Source organism: Diadema setosum, chromosome 12 (genome assembly GCF_964275005.1).
Source record: "Diadema setosum chromosome 12, eeDiaSeto1, whole genome shotgun sequence".
NCBI classification, from domain to species: Eukaryota; Metazoa; Echinodermata; class Echinoidea; order Diadematoida; family Diadematidae; genus Diadema; species Diadema setosum.
The window spans coordinates 3,314,762-3,337,373 of record NC_092696.1 but is presented as its reverse complement, the minus strand read 5'-3'; the positions used below and the strand labels follow the sequence as shown (position 1 = coordinate 3,337,373).

At 36.2% G+C, this 22,612-nt stretch overlaps 1 protein-coding gene across 1 annotated transcript in view; it reads right to left on the bottom strand.

The window, feature by feature from the left end:
• Positions 1-16,728, bottom strand: part of LOC140235700 (uncharacterized) — a 272,960-nt gene extending 256,232 nt beyond the window's left edge. Inside the window, exons 1-6 of the mRNA XM_072315715.1 lie at positions 16,656-16,728; positions 11,413-11,724; positions 9,425-9,772; positions 8,879-9,004; positions 8,284-8,368; positions 5,775-7,461 (exon numbers count right to left, since the gene is read on the bottom strand). Coding sequence (XP_072171816.1) covers positions 5,775-7,461; positions 8,284-8,368; positions 8,879-9,004; positions 9,425-9,772; positions 11,413-11,724; positions 16,656-16,728 — 2,631 coding nt within the window. The remainder of the gene's footprint in view (positions 1-5,774; positions 7,462-8,283; positions 8,369-8,878; positions 9,005-9,424; positions 9,773-11,412; positions 11,725-16,655) is intronic.
• Between the last annotated feature and the right edge of the window lie 5,884 nt (positions 16,729-22,612).

Genomic DNA, 22,612 nt, shown 5'->3' with positions numbered 1-22,612 from the left:
CTTCATTATATGGGGAAACCCATTTTCCTATAATTACACTGATAACTTCATATTCAACTTTTGTTCACAATTGCGCATTTTAGGGCTTCATATCTAACAACCATAAAATAAAAATACTAAGTTGAGGTGTTTGCATTGAATTACACACGCTCAAACACACAGACCCAGACACAAACGCATACTCATGCTCAGAAATGTGTTGTCATTATGCAATAATTTTTCAGCACTTTTCAAATCGATATCCTAGCTTAAAGACATAATTTACCATATCCAGATGAAACAAAATTCCAGAACTACTGCTTTATAATAGTTGTGAAATGTGAGTTTGGGATAGAAACAACCACTGTAAATATTTGAATCCATATAATCGATGTTAAAAATTGTTGAATACACAGAAATGTGAACAATAGTTATAAAAAAAAAAAATGCTTTCAAACGGAACCGTGTACAGTTATGGTTTAATGAGGAAAATATTGATATCTCCTTATAGTCTAGTGGGATTTGGGGAAAATATGACTGTCAGAGGCATTTTTCAATAAAAGTTGGGAATCGGTCTATTTTGTATAATTCAAGTACGCTGAATCCAAAAAGGCCGGTTCCCAAGCGAAATTTTGAGTCTAAGAGCATCTAATTTGCATAAACAAAATGGCCGCCAATTCATTGCTTTTGGGTGTTTCGATGATCTAATTCTCATAAAATCTCCCTAGACATGCAGAAATAGTAATGTTTTCAGAAATTAAGGTGCAAAGACAATAGCTAGGTCATAATTTGTTCATAACTTTCACTTATATATGCAAATTAAGAAGTGAAATATGCAAATTAGGAGTTGCCGCTGATACAGTAATGCATTACCGCATATATATGCACATGTATAGTACCTACGTGTTCATTTCTGTTTTTAATCATTTTAACAAGTTATCGGGCAAACAAAAAGTACTTGGTGTCGCCAGAGTCGAATAAAAATTAATCAATTCAAAAGAATTCAATTAATTCAAAAGAATTGAATTACACCTATGCAAATATCTATGCAAATTGGTATACAAGAGGATACATAACTGGCAGGATTCTAGATTCAACAACGAATTGCTGCAATACATGGATCTGAATCATAATTCTGAAGATAGTTATCATTGTATCAAGACCGGTTCAAGATTTTTAGTGTGCTAAAGAGATACAAGAACCAACCTTAAGTAATAAAATTAAACATGCATCTCAATTGCATAATAGATTATGCAAATATTGTTCCATTTTCTCAACATATTTTCCACTAAAACAAAGTTTTGCTATCAAAATGTACCTTGGCGTAGTGAAAAATATAGATATATGCTACCGGTCAAACAAAGTGTACATGGTGTCATCTGAGTCCGAGGAAAACCAAGTACTGGAATCATCCAATTCAGAATAAAAAAATGAATAACAATATTTGTAATAACGTATGCAAATTGGTATGCAAGAGGCTTTACTACGACAGGCTTCGAGATTCTACAACACATTGCCGCGATATATGAATCTGAATCATTATAGTTATAATATCAAGACGTAAGTTGATGATTCTTTTGTGATAAAGGAGATACAAGAAAAAAACACAGTTATTAGAAACACCCTGATAATCTAATTTGCATATAGATTATATAAATAGTTGGCCATTTCTATGGATATTCCCTAAAACAAAGTCTTGCTCTCAAAATGTACCTTGGCCTACTAAAATACAGCTAAGATATCGGGCAAACACGTTGCACATAATGATGTCGTCAGAGTCCGAAGTAAATCAAGTACTGGAATCAATCAATAAAGGAGAACTGAATGACACTAAAATGAAATGTGTTTGCAAATTGATATTCAAGAGACCGTAGACCAGGCAGGTTTCGGGATTCTACAACGCACTGCCGCAATATATGAATATGTTTCATAACATTTATCACATCAAGACCTGTTAATGATTCCTGGTGTGATTATAAGAGATGCAAAGATTAACTGCAACTACTAAACAACACACATCTGTTATCTCATTTGCATAATAAATTATGCAAATTTTTACCCATTTTCTATGCATATTTACCACCAAAACAAGGTCTTGCCATCAAAGTTATCGAGCAATCACATCACTATACATTACTCTATATAATATGAATTAGTGCAAGGTCGCTTTATCCTTCCCTGTACTTTGTTGTTTTCATTGGATAGATTGGTTTATGATCATTTGCAATCTGTTGAATTTAAAATCAAGTGGCAACTTTCATAAATCTCGTCTTTATGGTTTTTTTTTTTTATCTATCTCTTCACCCACTCTGCAGGCTCAAGCAAAAAAAAAAAAATGTAAGAAAAATCCTTGTATCTCGGACAGTGTCGGAAACAGAAACGAAGGATGAACTTTGTAATTCTAGTCATCAACACCTTTATATTTTGGCTGAAAAGAAACATAATCTGAGTCAAAAAGTCTATTTCACAATCGAGCTAAATTATTGATCTATATTCATGCAAGGTTTGCACCATCACATTGTTGCTAACATGCACACACTGCTGTACATCGTAGCCCTAATTTGTGACATTTGCATCCAAATGTTCTGCAATGCTTCCGCATGCACATGAAATCACCTCAAGGCAACTTTGCAGGATTGGAGCTAGATATATCAGTTGTACAGGCTGTAGACCAGATCAAAACGTTCCCATCTATTGTCTACTGGTGAAGAAAGATCAGGTCTGGCACAGTGAGCAGGATTTTCTTCTTTTTTATTTTTTTTTAATACTGGAGTATTGTCGTTGAACTGCTTCTCGAGTATTCAGTATACTTTTGTCGGTAAAATGGCGAAACATATTTTGTGCCAAACGAGCTTGTGTGATGCATCTTTTGAATCGAATATAAGTTTATTCTTATAAAGACGACTGATAACAACCATGTTCTTGGAACCCTTTAGTTTTCTTCTCGTACAAGCAGCATCCTTGATGATTGTGAGTCATTGATCACTTGCTTTAATAAGAGTGCTACTGTCAGTATCAGTCTGGCAGAAAAAGCACAACTCCAGTATCTACGGAAGAAGGCCTCTTTATAGGGTAGCTATCGGATCGATGTTATCTCTCAAGGGAACAAAAGTAACTTCATGTTCGCAAGGTGGTGGAAAACCCGGGTCCTCCATGAAAAGATCCATATCCTAATTCTTGGGCAGAAATTCAAGTGACAATGTGGATATTCAAAAACTATACTTGATAAAGCATATAATGAGAAGCAAAATGGCGACCATTTACGTCTGATATGAAGTGGAATCTTCTGTATGTAACATGGTATCTAATGAGTATTTATTATTCCTTAGTTCTTACAATCCACTGGCCCTTAAAGCTGTAGGCCTGTTTGCTAAGAATGTCATTTCTATGATCTGAATCACACCTGGTGAGATATACCATAAGTCAGACAAACAAGGGAGCATGGCGTCGTCCAGTTAAGAATAAATTGAAATGCATCATACTTGGTGGTTATCACTGGCGGCATGTTATCCAAGTATACTGAAAGCAAAAACAAAAAGGAACAGGGAGGTGTAAACCCCTTATTTCGCAGATTGCACTGGCCGAGGCAATTTCAGAGTTCGAACTGTCTTGGAAGTTGACTAAGTTACATTCTTATAACAGATGTAGAAGGATCAAATATAGGTAGATGTGTGCCACATGTCTTTTTTTTTTTTGTCAATTTCTTCTCCCTCACTGCTATTCTAACATCGTTATTTAAGTTTATCATGATAAGGCGCGGTCAGAGTGGCAAAAGATCGCAAAGTTTAAGATCGCGAAGTCTTCACGATCTTTTGTTGTCCGGTCACACTGGCAAGAGATCGAGAAGTTTGGAGAGGACAGCATTATAAAATGAAATATCCCTAGCTGTAGTGGAAAGTTTCGCGGAAAGTTTGCAGTCACACACACTTGAAAAACTTCAAGATCTTAGAGATTGCGATCTGAAACTTTTTGATAATTTGCTAATTTGGCCGCGCCTTTTGAGATCTTGGAGATTGCGATAATGGATGTTGCATATCAATAAGATGGCATTGTTCGATGACATCCCCCCACCCATAAAAAGTTGAGTCATGATCCGCGTAGAGAGAGTTTTCATCAATTCGTTTTGCGATTATCGATGTACTAGAAATATTTTTCATGATATTAACAATTTTATGGCAATATTGCAGCTATTTTGTATGTATTAATTCATTCCCTTTTGTTTTTGTTTGTTTGTTTTTTTGCCCTAGCGCAATTATTTTTGGTTAAGAATCGGGTTCCTAATTTGAATTCTTAAAAAAAAAACCAAAAGGACCATTTTAGAGGATTTGAAAAATAAAACTTTACCAGGGTATGTAGGCTATTGAATGAACTGCATGCGCATAAAACTCATAATTTGCATACCAATTACAATACATGTATTTGCATTTATTTTGATACCACTGAGAAGGGATTCTGATTTCATCTAACCCTCAATACCTTCAAGTGTATCTAGTGTTCTTAACTTCCCTCTCAAGAAAAAAAAAATATAAAAAAATCTTCCAGTGTTAATATATATTTATCTGCATATTTCAGTACTAATTTGCATAATCATGAAAGAAATAGATTATTTACCACCTAAGAAACGTTTATCCCTCAAGTTGCTAATTCCATTCTATGTACATAGATTTCAAATCATATTTTTCCAGCTCATTTACACACACACACACAAAAAAAAAAAAAATCTGCCTGTCTGAAATTCACAATTTCTGTGGCTGGGCAGCCATTTTGTTTATGCAAATTAGATGGTCAAAATCGGTGAATTTTGCTTGGGAACCGGAGTTTTCCTAACCCTCAAACCTTAAAGTTTACATATTTAGTGTTTAACTTGCCTCTGAAGAAAAACATTGTAACAATTACTCTTCCAGTATTAATATACATTTATCTGCATATTTCAGTACTAATTTGCATAATTATGAAGAGAATATACTATTTACTATCTGAGAAACATTTATCCCTCAAATTGCTACTTCTATTATATGTACAAAATATCACATCACTTTTTTTCCAGCTCGTTTGCAAAGAATTTCTAGAAAATCCGTGTCCGAAACTGACAATTTCTTTTGCTGGGCAGCCATTTTGTTTATGCAAATTAGATGGTCAAGATCGGTGAATTTCGCTTGGGAACCGGAGTTTTTCTGACCCTCAAAACCTTAAAGTCTAGTTATTTAGTATTTAATTTGCCTCTCAAGAAATAAAAAATGTCAGAATTACTCTTCCAGTGTTAATGTGTATATATATATATATATATATATATATATATATATATATTTCAGTCCTAATTTGCATAGTTATGAATGAAATATACTTTTTAACACCTGAAAAACGTTTATCCCTTATAAATTGGTAATTCTATTCTCTGTACAAACATTTCAAATCACCTTTTTCCAGCTTGTTTGCAAAGAATTGCTAGAAAATTCGTATCTGAAACTGATAATTTCTGTAGCTAGCTTGGCAGCCATTTTGTTTATGCAAATTAGATGGTCAAGATCGGTGAATTTCGCTTAAGAACCGGATTTTTCGGATTCAGCATTCTTAAATTAGGTAAAAGAGACCGGTTCCCAACTTTTACTCAAAAATGCCTCTAACACCATTTTAGAGAGCCCTTTTTCAGAAATCCCACTAGACTATTATATTTGAGGCTTTACTGCAAAAATCTCATATGTAGGATGTTTTTATGACACAGCAGACCTACACATAAGCATCAAAAATGGCAAAATCACTGCTCCCAAAGGTAAACAGGGCATTTAATCACTCACCACTTGGTTAAAGCGCACCATGAAAGCGACTCCTGAATGTGTATGTCCTGGTGAATATGATGAGAGTCCGTATTTTTTCCATCGTTCTCCCACTGCTCTAGCGCCCTCCTCGGTATGATATTCAAACGTAGAGTTTGTATGTTCATATTCTGCCTCATGTGATGAGAGTGTGTACTCTTTCCATCGTTTTCCCACTGCTCTGGCGGCTTCTTCGGTATAACATTCAAACGCAACGTCAACGCAGAAATCACGGTATGGACGATTATCAGAGTTCATTCGGTCAGCTTCACGGGGAGCAGAGTCTATCAAGCCTTGGATGATATCAAGACCGAGTTCATTCCCTAAAGCTGAGGTGAAGTACAGTAGGTAGCGGAACTCCTGACGTCGACTAAGAAATTCACTTTTCACCTTGTCGTACTGGCGGCGATCATTGGCAAATAGATTTTTAATATACAACGCTGCAATATATTCTTGGAACAACTTGTGGGGAAACGAAACCGTTGATGAAACCAAGGATAAAAAGTTGGCATCGCGCCGACGATCCCTTGGAATGACATTTGTTTCTGTAGTCAAAACACCCACACTGCAGCATGTTTCCATGGCATCATGACAATCTCTGAATCGTTCTTCAGGGAATGAAAGATTCCTGTCCAATAAACCGGTAAGTGCAATCTCACTTATGTCTTGAATTGCCCTATGAGCTTTCTTCAATTGCTCAACAACGTTCTGATTCTGAAGATTTCCACAAGTTTTTGATGCGAAGTGTTCTTTCAAGAAAGAGATCATTTCTCCAAATATTCTCGAGAAAGTTTTCAATTCTTGCATTTTCTCTTGTTTCTCTTCACTGCAATCGTTCCACATAAGGCAAAGCATTGCACAGTTGATAGGAAATGGGGCCATGTTCGCCCGGATGACTTCATTTTCCTCCATAAAACTTATTAAACTTTCTGCACGATAATTCTTCTCTCTTATCCGAAAGTACCTCTTAATGTAAGCTGATAAATTCTCCGTGTTAAATCCTTCTACGTTAAGAAACGTGTAAGCGTCAGCAAGTTCCTTTTCCATCACAAACTCGTCTGTTCTCCATGGTCGTGTGGTCACAATTATTTTGCATGACTTATATTGCTCCATTCTTAGAATGTGAATGACCTCACTGCTGTCTTTTCCACTTAATTTTCCGTTAAACTCGTCAAATCCATCAAAAATAATTACTATTCTACTTTGATTTCTTGAAATATAGTCGTCGATCTGGTACGATTTTGCTGGATTTGAATCAGAGAGATAGGTCTTTACAACACCACCAATACTTTGTTTGTTAGTGACATCTCGAAGAGGTATTAAGAGCACCATGTCCAAATCCTGGAGAATCCTACCCTGGCACCAGTCCCAGGCAATTTTAGCGCAAAGTGTTGTTTTTCCGACACCCCCCTCACCCTGAATCAGGAGGCGCTTTGAAAGATTTCCATGTTCATCGTTCGTCACAAGATCGCCGTACGTTATTGGTGTCTTAGAAATACCTTTGCTTGTTCGGTCAATTATACTCAAATTGGTATAAATGTCATCGAGTTCAACACGTTCCATAAAGTTGAGTGGTTCCACCGTGACCTTGCGTCGTGACAAACAGTAATATGCCTTCAGCTCTTCCTTGCATTTCTGTACTTGTTCCTTTGTAAGCGACGATGATCCTTAGAAGATAAATCAATAAAGATAAAGGGAAATGATATTCATTACATATGAAAATATCTAACACACGCATTCAATGTGTATATATATATATATATATATATATATATATATATAATATAGAATCGGGCGGTACAAGAAATAAAATAAGCAAATACATGAAAATAAATCATGAAAATTTTGCTTATGAAATATAGGCTTATACAGAAGCGTTTATTTCTATTACTGTTCATGGAATTCAGAGATATGTCGTTTCATTATTTGACAATATAACTACATAAATATTTTTTTTACAAATGATTTAAATAATCTATAACAAATATAAAAGCTATAAAAAACCCTCGTATAATATATTATTTACTCATTATTTATCTAGCCATCCACGTCCCACAAGCTTTGCTTTTTAGTGGATCACTATTTTCCATAATCGAATCTATTTTCCGCAAGTCCACGAAGTATATATGTATTGATCCTCCTAATTATTGCATATATATATATATATATATATATATAATTATAAACATATAAACATATATAATTATAAACATATTATAAACATTATAAACATTATAAACATATGTTGTTATATAATTTATCTCGGATATTATATGAATTTTTTGCAAATGTTTGAACAATATCATTTCATGATATGTATGCTTTGTACTATGTTGTTTTTTTTTTGTTGACTGGAAATAAACTATGATTGAATTGAATTGAATTGAGCTCAATTGAATTGACACAGGATTCTGTTTTACTGGGCTTTTAAACGACATTTAGAATGTAAAACAAGTGATTAATGTATGAATGAACGTATACAATTATTGATATTTCCATACTCAGCATTAATTCTTCTTCATCGTGAAATCGCTCTGGTTTATTTGGTCTTCGCCAGCACGGATTCCAGCCACATCCTGAAATACATCATGAACAATGGTAACAACATCATTGATGTTATTGTTAAATATATACAAATATACATGCTGCCTAGATTCACTGAAATCATCATATTTAATGACTGATTAGCACTTATCTTTGATTGTATGTTTACAAGTGATTAATGTATGAATGAACGTATACAATTATTGATATTTCCATACTCAGCATTAATTCTTCTTCATCGTGAAATCGCTCTGGTTTATTTTGTCTTTACATCTCCCACGGCAAGCATTTTGTTTATAAGCCTATGCTGAATACGTCAGACAACTATAATCAAGAACTGGTTTATCAGCACAACTTTTAACTCCCAAGCACCTCTTCATGGGTTTAATGTTAATGAAGATTGACTATTATTCAATTAAATAATCAGTGGCTAATTATAGCCCCCCCCCCCCTCCTCCCGCAAACACACACGCACACACACACACTAACATACTCACAAGAATGCAAAAAAAAATAAAACTGGAAGTATTAGATATCTACACCTTTTCTTGGTAGGTAGTCCGGATGTTTGTTTTGAAGATACTTTCCAACAAGGAGAAATACGATAATAATTGCAGCAGGCAGGCCAATGGCGAGTCCAATGATAAGAGAAGAATGAGCACGTTTTCCTGCAAATTGATACAAATATAAACAAAGATAATGCAAGTTTTCAATTATCACCGGATGTAGAAGGCAATAAATAAATGGGTCTATAGTAAAAGGTTGACATTCTGTTCTTTGCCTTGCCCCAGTTCCAAAAGAAAATAATATACATATATATTGATCAAAGTGTGAAAAAATTATAATTCAGAGGACACGCTGAGAAAAGTCGTTAGTTTTTTTTTTTCTATTTTGATTTTTTTCTGCCTTCACTTATTTGTTTTTCATCAGTAGACTTGATAACCGTGTGTGATATGTTAGATTACTCAAAATGTCGTATTAGCTTACACCGTGACAAGGCTTTTAAAAATCCGAACATTTGTTTAGTTTTTAGAACGTGTTTACCTAATGTGATTCAGAAACAAAGAAGTTGGAAAGTTTCACGGAACCTGATACATGTATAGGCAGAATGGTGATTTCTCTGGTTGACGTTCCATTCAGCGAGTCACCGGTAGCCACGCACATGAAGGTTTGCTCTGTCCCATGTTTAGCTGATACAGTGATTGTCTCGAACCTCTCGTATGTGCCGTCAGAAAGTGTGTTCTGTTGTGAAACCACGGAATTTAGTCTCTTTCCTGATTCCTCGGTCCATAGCATGGATACGTTAGGTTTGAATCCACTCACGACACACGTAAGAGCAAAGGAAGGGTTGTTGGACGGAGACCGGTATATACACCGACTTTGACGAGACTGACTCTTATCAACGCATTCCTCGATTGTATGTCTTGACGCCATCGCTAAGAAAATGGAAGATTCATTATGGTATGACACATATGTACATAATTATGTCGTATTCGAATCCAATCTTTAATGTATAGTAAATAAGTAAAATGGTTTTCGGACTTTATCCTACTTTCTTGTAAAGACAATTATACTTTAGGAACATAATTATTTCCTATAGAACACGCACGATGTGACTAAGACCTGAAGAATGCTCATATTCATGGACTTTTAAAATCAAGGGTTTAACGGATTATCCCATTTGAAAACAAAACAAAAGATAAATATTATTGCATCAAATATCGGCATATTGCATGACATGCAAACCCACAACCTCCTTGTGAGAACTGAGGAGAGCTTAACAGTATTCTATCTTTGATGATTTGTGTATTAATAATTTAATCTAACGCTTGCTCGCTCCACTTCGGAAATATTTTAATATCGACTTTAACCATAGTTCGTAGATTATGTTGGAAACGTCAAATACCATGATATTCATACCAGTATGCCTGATATGACACTCGCCAATCAGAACCGTAAAATTAACCTATACACACACACACACACAAATAAAAATGTATTTTCTGTACTGAATGCGGCACCGAGCCGTTTCGTGTTTGGCACCCTCAACCTCAAGTAGGGAATAATACCACAATCATGATTCTGCGGATATTTTTGTTCTATTTCTTTAAAAAATCATGGCGAGGTCGGGCTGTATGCTAACACGTTTATAATGTGATGCTATGACAAATGATTTCATTGACAAGTAGAGCTTTCATTGCTTCTTTTCCATTCATTTAACTTGTTGTCTTACTTACCTTCCTCCCTCCCTCCCCCCCCCCCCACATGCCGTCAAACTCATGGAGGTGATTTTTTTTCTCTTCTAAGGTTGTCTTCTACTAAGTCATGACATGATGAGAAGAAAAGTTGCATATAATTTATAGATAGATATATGTGACCGTGCACCTCAAAACGAACATAAAGTCGCACACACTGATTTTTCGTGAGGACTGAAAATAAGTGAAATGGGTCAACCTAGCCGAACTTGACTTTTTCATATTTTCTGAAAGAGCGGGTCTTCTTTTACATTATGCTAAAATTTGGTATCATAAAACGGGCAGGAAAGTGTGTTTTTTAGCAGTTTATCTCGCACATTTTTGGAAGAATAGTGTGATTAGGCGTGTCTTTAGAATCCCTTTTTCATTTCTGAAAAACCTTGTCCACTTTCCTCACTTTCAACTCTAATAACTTTTGAAAGGATATTGCTACTGCTTTGAAAGTTGGCATTAATTATGGACAGAATGTGTTAATGAGGAATGTCTAATTTCAGTTTAATCTGATAATCCCTTCATTGTTGTTACTCTGGTGGTTTACTTCCTGTTTTTTTGTCCCATTCATCGCACAGCCAGCACGGTTTGTTAAAGATTAAGCGCCTGAATAGACACTGTACTTCAGAGCCTCTTTTCTCAGTTCACACTTTTCCTGAGTTTGTGCCTTCTTTCCAATATTTAGATAGGTTAGGAGAGTCTATTTGATTTGAGTTATACATCATTTTAAAGTCTGTTCTTTCAGAATATGGTCTTAACTAAAAATTCATGTCTGGCGACTTTTTGTTTGTTTTGAAGTACAGGGTCACATATACTATAGTATTACTTACAACTAATTGTCAGGAAGGTAGAATTGTCGAAATTCTCGTGACTCTTTAGCTCAACCTGACAATAGTAACGACCCTTATCTGCCACCTCCAAGTCGCTGATGACGAGGCTGAAGTTTTGGTCGATGTTGAACCGCTCCTCAAAGCTCTTAAATTCCCCATCAGCGAATCCAGCCTTGATCGCCCTCTGCTGCTGACCTGAGTTTATCTCCTTGAGCCACTGCACAACGAGAGGCTCCTCCTGGATGTCACACCGCAACCGGATGTCGTCTCCTCTCCATCCTTGAACGTTGGAGGCAGTGCTTACCACTGAGGCTACGCAACGGAAATTTGAGCAAAGTCAACCGAGGCAAAGAGGTTCGAGAAATGGAGTCACAACCAGTCAGTCCGCAGCGCGTGCGATAATGAGGCACGAACGACAAGTTTATTCAGAATCACGTTTGCGCAGTTTGTGCCCTTGAGACTGACGAGATTTCGCGATACTTTGCGAGTGTTTTTGCAGAGGTTGCAATAACAGCTTTCATAGGTTTCGCAGTGCATTGTTTGACCCAGGATGGTTGGGTAGGTTATAGAGCTGATTATGCTCATTAATTTGATACCTAATTTCCCTATTTTCGATCTCAATATAGTCGTCCATTTTAGCATCAAAGTAAACGATTATTTTGCCAGTGTTCAAGAAGCTTTTAGATCATAGTTTGATTTTTTGCTAGTTCCTGACTGGTATTGAAAATAGATCTCCGTAATTTCTTCGATTTCACAATCGTGAAACTTGAGCGAGTATGATCAATTAAAAAACGAAGAGGGGCACCATTTTTTCGCTTCGATCCCATGCTCGAAGCCACCACTCAAAAATTTTGAAGTATGTGTCAAACTGGATCTGCTGTTCAGATGCGAAGACAATTGACTCGTGTCTCATTGCATAATCACCAGCCACTTTCCAAGGAAGATATAGTATGTCTTTGTGATGGTAATTACTTTCCGCTATCCCTACTTACAAACGATTGGCGGTAGACAATGACAAAGCCACGGGGGTGCGCGAATAGAAATTGCTCAAATATTGCTGAAATAGATATGAAAATTACTCGAATGTACGTGATTGTACGCTAATCTGACATATTGGTTTATAAAGAACTATACACCGTACTTGAAGATGATACAACATTAGTTTCATTTTGCTGAAATAAGGAAAAAAAAGTGATAAAACCGGCTTTCCATGAGGGTAAAATTTCGAATACTCTCACAAAATACAGCTCAGATTTACACGTTTGCACGTATTTTCGAACGGAATTGACTTTTGTGTTATATGCTTTATCATTAGGTGAAATTTCATTGCATTTGATATAAACGAGCAGCATATTCTATACCCGATATTATGTTAGCGTTAAAAGTGAATCTTCGGATCGCACAGAAAGATGGCGGCTTCAAGCATCGAACATTAAAGGCACAAAAGCACCTGTGGAATTCTTTTGTTGATTGTCCATCCATAGAAAACTGACAGCTGATTGAATAATTATAGTCAGTTGTAACTCCATCTCTCGAACCTCCTTGGTTAACCCGTGTCGTTCTATGCCTGCATGAAGCTACATACACACATAATGCACATCCCAGTGTAGGCTCGTCGTATGCATCCTACCTGTCTTCATGGCCAATTTCCGCCAGCAAAGAGATCACAGTATAATCTTTGTTCATGGCGTGCCATTCTGTTCAGCATAACTTGGAAAAAAAAATTCACTCAATCTGCCTTTTACGCTTTCAATAAAGGCTTCCGCTGAAGTATAAAATGATCCGCAAATGAAAGACTGTTTTTTTTTTTTTTCACATACGTGTTTTGTAATTTAAAGCCGTGATTAAGCTATTTTAACACACAGGGCCATTTTCTAGTAACCTGTACAAGAAGAGACAATAACAGGCATTTCTAGTGCCATCAAAACAACCAATATGCTGACCTTTAAACTTTCGATAAACTGTTTCCCCCTCCTTATCTCGAATCGAAGATTATTCCGAAGAAATTTACAATATTGTAACATTAACATTTCATACTCTTTCTACAATGTGAATTAAGCCAATGATGTCCTGAATGGGGATTGAGAATGTCGTCCAGAAATATTCTGACTTGAGCAAAATGTTAATGGGAGGTGAATCCAAACTAAAATCATCAACGTCGTTATTCTCCTTTGAAGCGCAACAACGAGTGCTACCATGAGAGTTCATTGATATAATCCTCTTCAGTCCCTTCGTTCAGGTCTATATTCACAGATCAAAAGTAGATCTGATTCCTTAGGGATTTGCGATATTTCAAATGTATAATGAACATGTAGATGTACATAAGTTTGTCGTCCTACACGTAAAGATGATCCCTTGTAAAGCATTCAAGGAACACCTTTATTGGTAAAGTTGATTTTGTGCGCACATTAAACATAATAAAGAGTTTAAATACGACACTCTGGTAAACATGCGCCTACGTTCAGGGGCGCACGTCACTAGCTCGACATCCACTAGTCATTCAGTTCAAGAGCGTGACATCACATGCACAATCATGCGGCCAGTGTGTGTGTATGTGTGTGTGTGTGTGTGCATGCAGTGTGTGCAGTGTGTGTTCTTTCTTTGATACAGTAAAAGCACTGAGATGTCATATCATTTACATTTATTTTGGAAGTGCATCAAGGAGAAGGAATTGCGGCAAATTATCATTCCCAGTGTGAATTGAATTAAGAATTTAGAAGAACGGGAAAATATGAATTGGGATGTTGTTCATACAGGACCTCTACATCCGGAAACTCGGTAAAAATGAAAGGATGGAATACAATTACATTGATGATTAAATATACTTTACATTTAGCAAGCTCATTGTCAGTAGGGGACGTACCAAAGTTGAATGATTTTTATGAAGTATTTTAGGATGTGTAAAGAAGAAGAAAACAAAATAGCGATTAAAAGAGGAACAGTTGAGATACATTTTGTTTAAGTTGGAATATGATGCATGCCGAGGATGACATTTGATTTTTTTTTTGTCTTGATTTTGCAGAATCCGCGAGTTATTGTCACATCATTGACGTTTTTTTCTCTCTCTCATTTCTACTATTACCACATCATTTTCACATTATGATTAGGATGTGTTGTGGTGTGTGTGGTGTGTGTGGGGTTTTTTTTTTTGTGTGTGTGTGCATGTGTATGTGTTTCCCGCAAAAAGTGGCCCCGATTTCTTTCTTTTTTCTTTTGATAAAATGGAATATGCCCCGTTCGTTTTAAGAAAACTATCATGTCCCCGGTTTGCTGGCACATAGCGACAATATTATACAATTGTATGTCTGTTAAAAAAAAGAAATAAGAAAGCGGATTTCGTTTCTTTGGTAAAAACAGTTACAATGTAAGTTTGACATTATTTTGCACAGTGTTTATATCACTGCATTTTGTCTTTATATAGTGCAAGATTGACATTATTTTTTACAATGTTGTGTATAATGCAGTTTGACTTTGCATAATGTTTTGTTTTTGTTCCTGTAAAAGTAAATGTTGTGATATGAAATTGAATGAAATTCGAACAAAGAAGCAAAACAAAAAGTGTATGCAGTGTGTGTGTTTGTGTATGTGTGTGTGTGTGTGTGTTTGTGTTTGTGCGAACACGGAGGTGTCATCTCCTTATGAGGTGAGAGTGTAACTGATTGTGTGTGTGTGTGTTTTTCCCCTGTCCATCTACCCAAAAAATCATTTTTGTTTTGATTCCACGTAAGTTCCCCTCACATAATCTTACCCATCTAATATGAATGTAACTCACTTTTAGAGTGATTCAAAATTATTTGGCGTCATGTAATATTACCATGGTCTTAATTTTATAGTGAATTTACCAATTACATTTAACTTTTCAAATACAATACTTTATTCTTTTAATCGTATTCATTAAGTGAAAATGTAATAAAAAATAATAAGAAAAGATCCTGCAGCTATGCGGTCTACAAGCTACATAGAGGCAAATAACATGAATAAATCCCACTGGCTAAGTACATGACAAAATAAATAGATAAGCTTGACACTACAAAAGAAGATGAAGAAGCAGAAGAAGAAGAAGAAGAAATACACGAGCTTAAAATGATATCATGCGGCATAATTTACGTAGTGTCGAGATCATGCACCTTTTTTCGATTAAAAAAAAAAGTCGAGCTCATAAGCCTATAGTGTCAAGCTTATAGGCTTTATTCTCTGAGTTTCCAGCTCATTTATCGGTCTGATTTACTGATGGGATGTTCGTTATTCCAAATACAGAAATTTCCTTTACCTAAACGTTAATTAATTCGAACATTGTCGAAAGTGAAATAGGCTAATTAGTCAATCCAAACATTTTACACCGTTGTTCGTTTTCCTAAGGTTCCAAAGGTTCTGAAACCAAATACGTTATTCTACATTCTAGCTAATCAAGAAATGAAGTAAGGTTTGTTATCAAAAAGTTTCAAAAGTGACATCAGGTTGGCTATTTTTGATACCCTAAAAAGAATAAGCGTACTATACCAGGAGTTTACTGTTGGCGTTACGAACCCTATTTTGTTTTCGGATAAAGGATCTATCAACCTCCGGATAACCAGTCCTTTTTTCTTTTTCTTTTTTTCATTTTCGGATTAAAGCACGTTCGAAACAGCAAGCCTTGTTTCAATTTCGAATATTATATACAAACCTTTGGAATAATGAGCCTTGTTCTTGTTTCAGTTAAGGAACCTTCGGAGTAGCGACCCTTATTTCATTTTCGGGTTAACGAACCTTCGGGAAATAATGTTTACCGTTTTGATGTGCAGACTCTATGGCTCGTGGGTTGCAAGGTTCGTTACAGTGTAAACTTTAAGACTTATGGACCTCTTTTTCAAAGTATAGCTCGCGGGCTTTATAAATATGACTTGTGGATGTCTAGCTCTTGTGATGAACTCTTCCTTTTCTCCTTGAAGTTTACGTTGGAGTGGTGACTATAAACAGATATTCATACGTCGTGATTAGGCGTTTTCACATCAGCCCGATAAAAATCCAAGCTCGAGATATTTTTCGCAGAAAATAGTCAGCAAAATAGCGCGCTGATGTGAAAACGCCTATTGATTACTTTTCACAGTCACGACAGACCATACACCGTGGTTACATACCAGGCATTGTCTGAATTTGTTACGTCTCTTGTTGGATGCATCAGTTTCTATACACACTTTTTATTGGTAGGCCCAATGCCAAGCTCAAATGAGCGCAGGGCGTTAGAAATAAAGGTATACACGTACCTTTTCCACTGTGGCCAAGGAGCACAGTAGCAGCCAATGTTAATAGGAGAACGAGGTCGCATCTTCTATCCATCACAGGTAGTCAGAGACTGAGATAATCCATCAAGAATAAGTTGAATAAAGCTGCTTTGATCCTAAAGTTCGAAGAGACTGTCAAGTAATCACAGTGACCATTACTTTACGAAAAAAAAAAACCGATATTTGAACACATCCTACGCTTCAGATTAGACCAAATTCTGCATTGAAATGAGTGCGTGGAAGTAAACCTGACGCTTCTACACAGGGCGCATGGCGCTTCCTCGCTAATATTATATTGTATGTTAAAGTCTGTACTTTTCGGCCATTATGTAGCATACAGCATACACTGTTGACACAGTTCATCGGAGATATACAGTCCAAGTTCAATGAGGTACATTTGTATAGATTTACCCGTGCATGACAATGACTTGATTCAATACATGCACATTCTTTTTCCCACCCCCAAAGGCAGACGTATAACGTACATACATGGGTGCTAGACCCGTACATGCAGTCTTCAATTTAGCGCACGGCATTCAGAGCCATTTCAGTTATCAAAGCTGGTTATGATGAATAGAGGGATGCCGGTTCAAACACTAACAGTGGAATTGTCATGAATATTCGCCTATGTAGGCCTACTCGCACTGTGTACGGCTTCACATACCTAGTGATATAACAATAACTCGTCTACATGCAAATCATATTCGCGCTATACGACACGCAATGTGTCGCCATTCTCACGTGTCCAACAAATTAACTGATACATTTAACGGAAGTAATAATATAACATGATTTTATTGCTACCCAATTCAAATGGCTTTAAAGTGTCGGTTAAGATGACTACAACAGTAACTACTGCGCAAGCAACATGTTTTCTGCGTGTTCCCGTATGAAGACCAGTTCCTGGCAAATGGAATGCCTGGGAGGAATCCACGGCATATGTTTGAAGTCTTATGTGCGTTATGTGGAATAATCCGAGAAATATTTCCATGCCATACAACAGGGAGCAGGTATATAAAAGAAATATGTGTATTATAGGATACGTTAATTACATATAGAAAACATTGTCTATAATAGTAGACATATCAATTTGATTCCACAGGTTATAAGCTTTATCACCATTAAAATATGTAATAACAAGACTAAATGTGCAAAATTCCCTACATCGACGTAAATAAGCACTGAATTGATTTGGGTTTTAAAAGTAGCCATGATTAAAAAAAAAAAATCACGTTCGTACGTACTCTAGCAGGATTCGAACCTACGACCTCCTGATCACCGGACAGGCGTCATCTCCACTAGACCACTAGCTTATTCACGTCGAAGCAGGGCAATTTGTCAATCAGTCGTATTGTTTGTTTGTTAGTTCATTTTCCATCTGAGAAGATGGCTGGATAGCCCATATTCAGCTACGTTAAGCTGGCTGTCCAGGGGGTCCAGTTGGATGTGAGGTGGGACTACTTCATCGGGTAAAACACCCTGCTCTTAGCGATGAATGAATGAAGCGTGATCTTTTACGTGCAGAGTTGTTACTCTCGCATAAACGGGACCTCCTTTTTATATATGTCCTATCCGAGGGACAGAGTGTTTTGCCTCTTGCTAGAGGGGACGGCATGATTACACCATGGAGCTATAGTAGCTCAATGATTACACATTGCTCAGTCCCGACTCGGGTTCGAACCCGGGCTGTGTGGTCGTGAGGCAGACGCGCTACCGACTGAGCCAACTCACCGCCCTCTCGACGACAGAATTTCATGAATTTGAGGATTAAATGTAATATCTACCCTAAATGTAAAAAACCTATAACCCCGAATGCACGGTTGATAGTATGTCCAATTAAAAGTATCATTTCGGTCCGATTCTACATTTTGGTAAAGATCTGTCACGTTCAGGATGGATGTCACATTTAGCATAACCACTAGAGTTAAAAGCCTACATTCAACCTTACGGTTAACGTTATTACACTTTGGGTTGTTAATGCTATTAGGGTTGTTAACGCTGTTAACGCTAATACACTTAGGGTTGACATAATACCAGAATCAGAATCAGATATACAATCGGGGTCAATAGTTTCGACGTTTAGGGTCGATGCTACATTACGGGTGAGCAGTAAGTATATTTATATGATCGATACACTGCAAAAAGTCGGATGTTAAATAGTGAACACCGAGCTGGTGTTAAATTTTCGGTGCTCATTTATGGTGTTAAATTAACACCTCCGGGTGTCATTTCCAAATGTTAAATGTTAATGTTTTTTGAAGAGTTTCTTAGTAACTGCACTTCTTGTTGATTTTTGATTTAAACAAGACGATCAAGAATTTTACATTGAAATACTAGATGTTTGAAAAAATGTGAAAATAAATTTACACCAAAGTAACACCAGCTGGTGTGGTCTCTTATTGAAGCTGGACGAATGTTAAACCATTGATATTAACACCAACAAATATCAAATCAACACCATGTGGTGTCATTTTTTAATTAACACCAGTGCAGTGTCAAAATAACACCAGGTACAGTGTCAAATTAACACCACGAAGTGTCAGGTGAACACTTTTCAACACCATCACAGTGCATTTTTAACACCTGTGGGTGTGGTCCTTTATTGAAGTTTGATCGGTGTTAGATTTAACACCCGTGGTGTTAAATCTAACACCGATGTTTTTACAGTGTACCAATACATGTATTTAGGGTTCAAAGCTAATTAGGCCTACTGCAGCGTCACTTCAGTTATTGTATTTGCTTCGTGTATCCTTAGGGTTACAATGTTTTTACATTTTTTTTTTTTGCGGTTTAGAGTTGTAAAATTTAGAATTGGTATCACACCAGGGGTTTTACTACACTGGAGGGTAATGCACGAGTCAGATATGACACAGGTGTTTAGGGGTATAATAACAAAGGTTAAATATCATGGTTGAGAGTAAATTAGTTCGTATGTCAACATCAACAAGCTAACAATAATTTAACAAAGTGCACGCATACACAAATCCATTTGCAAGCAAAATTTATAATTATAGATCGTAAACACTTTACTATCATTGCAATGTTATCATTTGGGTACTGAAAAAAATGAATCGACGGCTATAAAAAGGGGAAAAGAAAGCATTTGTTCAAGCAAGGTCACAGAGAGAGAGAGAGAGAGAAAGAGAGAGGGAGACGGGGATGATAATATGGAGAATGAGGAGGAGGTAGAAAATGAGTAAGAAAAGTTGCCATTAATGTTGAGTATAGTTACAAGTTATACATATTCATTTCCATTTGCATAAAGTCAGGATGTTGAAAAACCCAAGCCATCCAACCCACAGTCATGTTTACGGAAACTTTATAGCAGTACTGCCATTAGCTCCGACCGTCCTCTGACGACAATTATTTATACATGATGCAAGTGTCTTTGCAATACATGGTATTAGTAACGAAGCTTCTCAATGTTGACTGGAAAATATAATTGTTGAATCTGATGACACCTCGATCAACAATTCAGGGTTAGCCCTCTCTGCACATGGCATGCCACACGGTGATGTCAATCGGGTTGTTTGTAGCCGATTTTCACATCATGTATCTTTTTTTTTTTCAACTAATAATCGTGACCATCTCTCAAGTCATTTAAATCATTAGTAACTAGCAAGCCAAATCAACCCGAACAAAGAAAAAAAGGATAAAATAAATGTCTCTTCTCACTTATTTGTTTGTTTGTTTGTTTACTTACTTTCTTACTTGGAGTTTACTTGGATGTAGCGTTGCTTATCTATTCTGTGTTCTTTGTTGTTGTTGTTGTTGTTTTTGTTGTTGTTGATGATGATAATGATGATGATGATGTTGGTGTAATTGTTTTTCCTGCAGCGCTTTCAGAATGGATTTACACAAGTCAACGGATAAGCAATTTCAACGACGTGCCACACCAATGCCTTGTCGGGAAATTCACCGCAGGAACTGGATAGCACCATCTAGCGCTTCATACCGGTTAAGTGTTCGATCAGTTAATCTGCAGCCTGCTACACCATGAACTTAGAAAAGAATGCACGGGATTGGCATTGTTTCGGGATCTAACAAAATGCATGCACAACGATATCCAAAAATTTTTTTTTCTTGAAAAGAGTGAAAGAATGACTAGCTATTTTGGGGGTTTGCAGGCTCCAGTAAGGATAATTATATTGCATGAAATGTGTTACGGTTTGAGGTCATAGCTATAACAAAGAAAACATGAAAAGAAGTTTGCTTTAACTACCATTTATGACGTCTTTGAAAAGACTGTTGAAGAAAGAAAGTTATGTATACGCTGTCCATTTTCTCCGTGAAAGAAGAGTTGTTTGTATGTTATACACTCGCCTAGGTTTATTCATTAATATAAAATAATATTTCATATAAAAACAAATATGTATAATAGACTGACAAAAATTACATAATCATTTTGAGAATGGGTTATCTTTTCAGATATAAGAAAGATGAAAATTAATGTGGTTTATAAAAGCTATGAACAATGTTTCAATGAAATGTATAAGGAAGACAGGGAAAGAGCGAAGTGAGGTGAGATAAAAAAGTAGAAAGTATAGCAGTGAGAAGAAAGAGAAAAGAAACAGAGGCAGAGTGGGAGGGGCAGACAACCAAGAAAAAGGAAACAGACGAAAATCGGAATTGACTGAAAGGATAAATAAAGAATAAAAGAGTAAGAGGGAGAGAGAAGAAGAGAACAGAAGAATGAGAGAAATTTGTACAACTTAAAGGGTGTGTACAGTTCTGGTTGAGGTGAGGATATAGCTTTTCACGTTTTGCGAGATATTCAGAAACTAAGCTATGAAATCATCGTCAAAGAGGTAAGTTTATTTGATGAAAGTCGGATTTCCATTGGCTGAGAAATCCCAAAACAATGGGTATAAAAAAATCCTAATATAAGCGTTTCCTGTCGTCTTTTATTTTTATCAATTTCTTTAGATATCTCAGCCATTAAAAAGCAATTTTCATCGAATAAATCCTTCTTTAAGATCACATGTTCTTATATATTTCATTGGATGTTTCTAATTATCTCACTTAGGAATGCACAAAACATGAATCCACACCTCAGCCAGTACTGTAAAGTCCCTCTATACTGCCATTATACGCTTTGGAATAAAGAGATTTTAGAGGTTACTAGTAAACCTGATCATGTACAATTATCCCATTTCAATTTTGAAAGCAATAGATTACTTCAAAACAGAGGACCCGGGGTGACAAACATTCAAAACCCAATTTTTATATTCCATGGTTATGTCATTAATTTATGAGTATTATATTTTGTACACAAACAGTATGTTTAGATAATTCATTTTGTGACATCATTTTGTGACGCAAGTCTGTTACATATCTTGTCTGTAATTTGTGTCTCCTTATTCCAGGGGACAGCCTTGGAGTTGCATGTTACATTGTTTCCTGACATAAAAAATGCTGAAGTACATTGTACACTGTACATGTATATCTTCATGTTTGTGTGTGCTGTGTAAAGATATGTGTGTATACAATACAGAGTATTCAGGCATCAAAAATCACTAGTCTATACATTGTATAAGACCTAAAAAAGGCATCAGTCATAATCAAATTTACAAGGGCACACATGCACACACACATGCACACATAAAGACACATCATACATACCATACATGTCTGCACTACTCTTTTTTCATATTTCAGCAACATACATAGAAAATCAAATCAGCATGACCTAGATTTTGACATAGATATATTTTGTTTTTATTTTGATTATATGAAATATTCACTCAAATTTCAAAGACTATGCATGCAAAAGTGTACAATCAATATACTAGAAACATATCACAGTTTTCACTTGACACAGCAGTAAAAATAACGTCATTGTCAAATAAAATTCATATCAATTTCCTACAGTCCTTACAAGTATCATAAATCACTGGTTCGTCTTTTTGTTTCATAGCTAAGCTCTTTTTACTTAAATG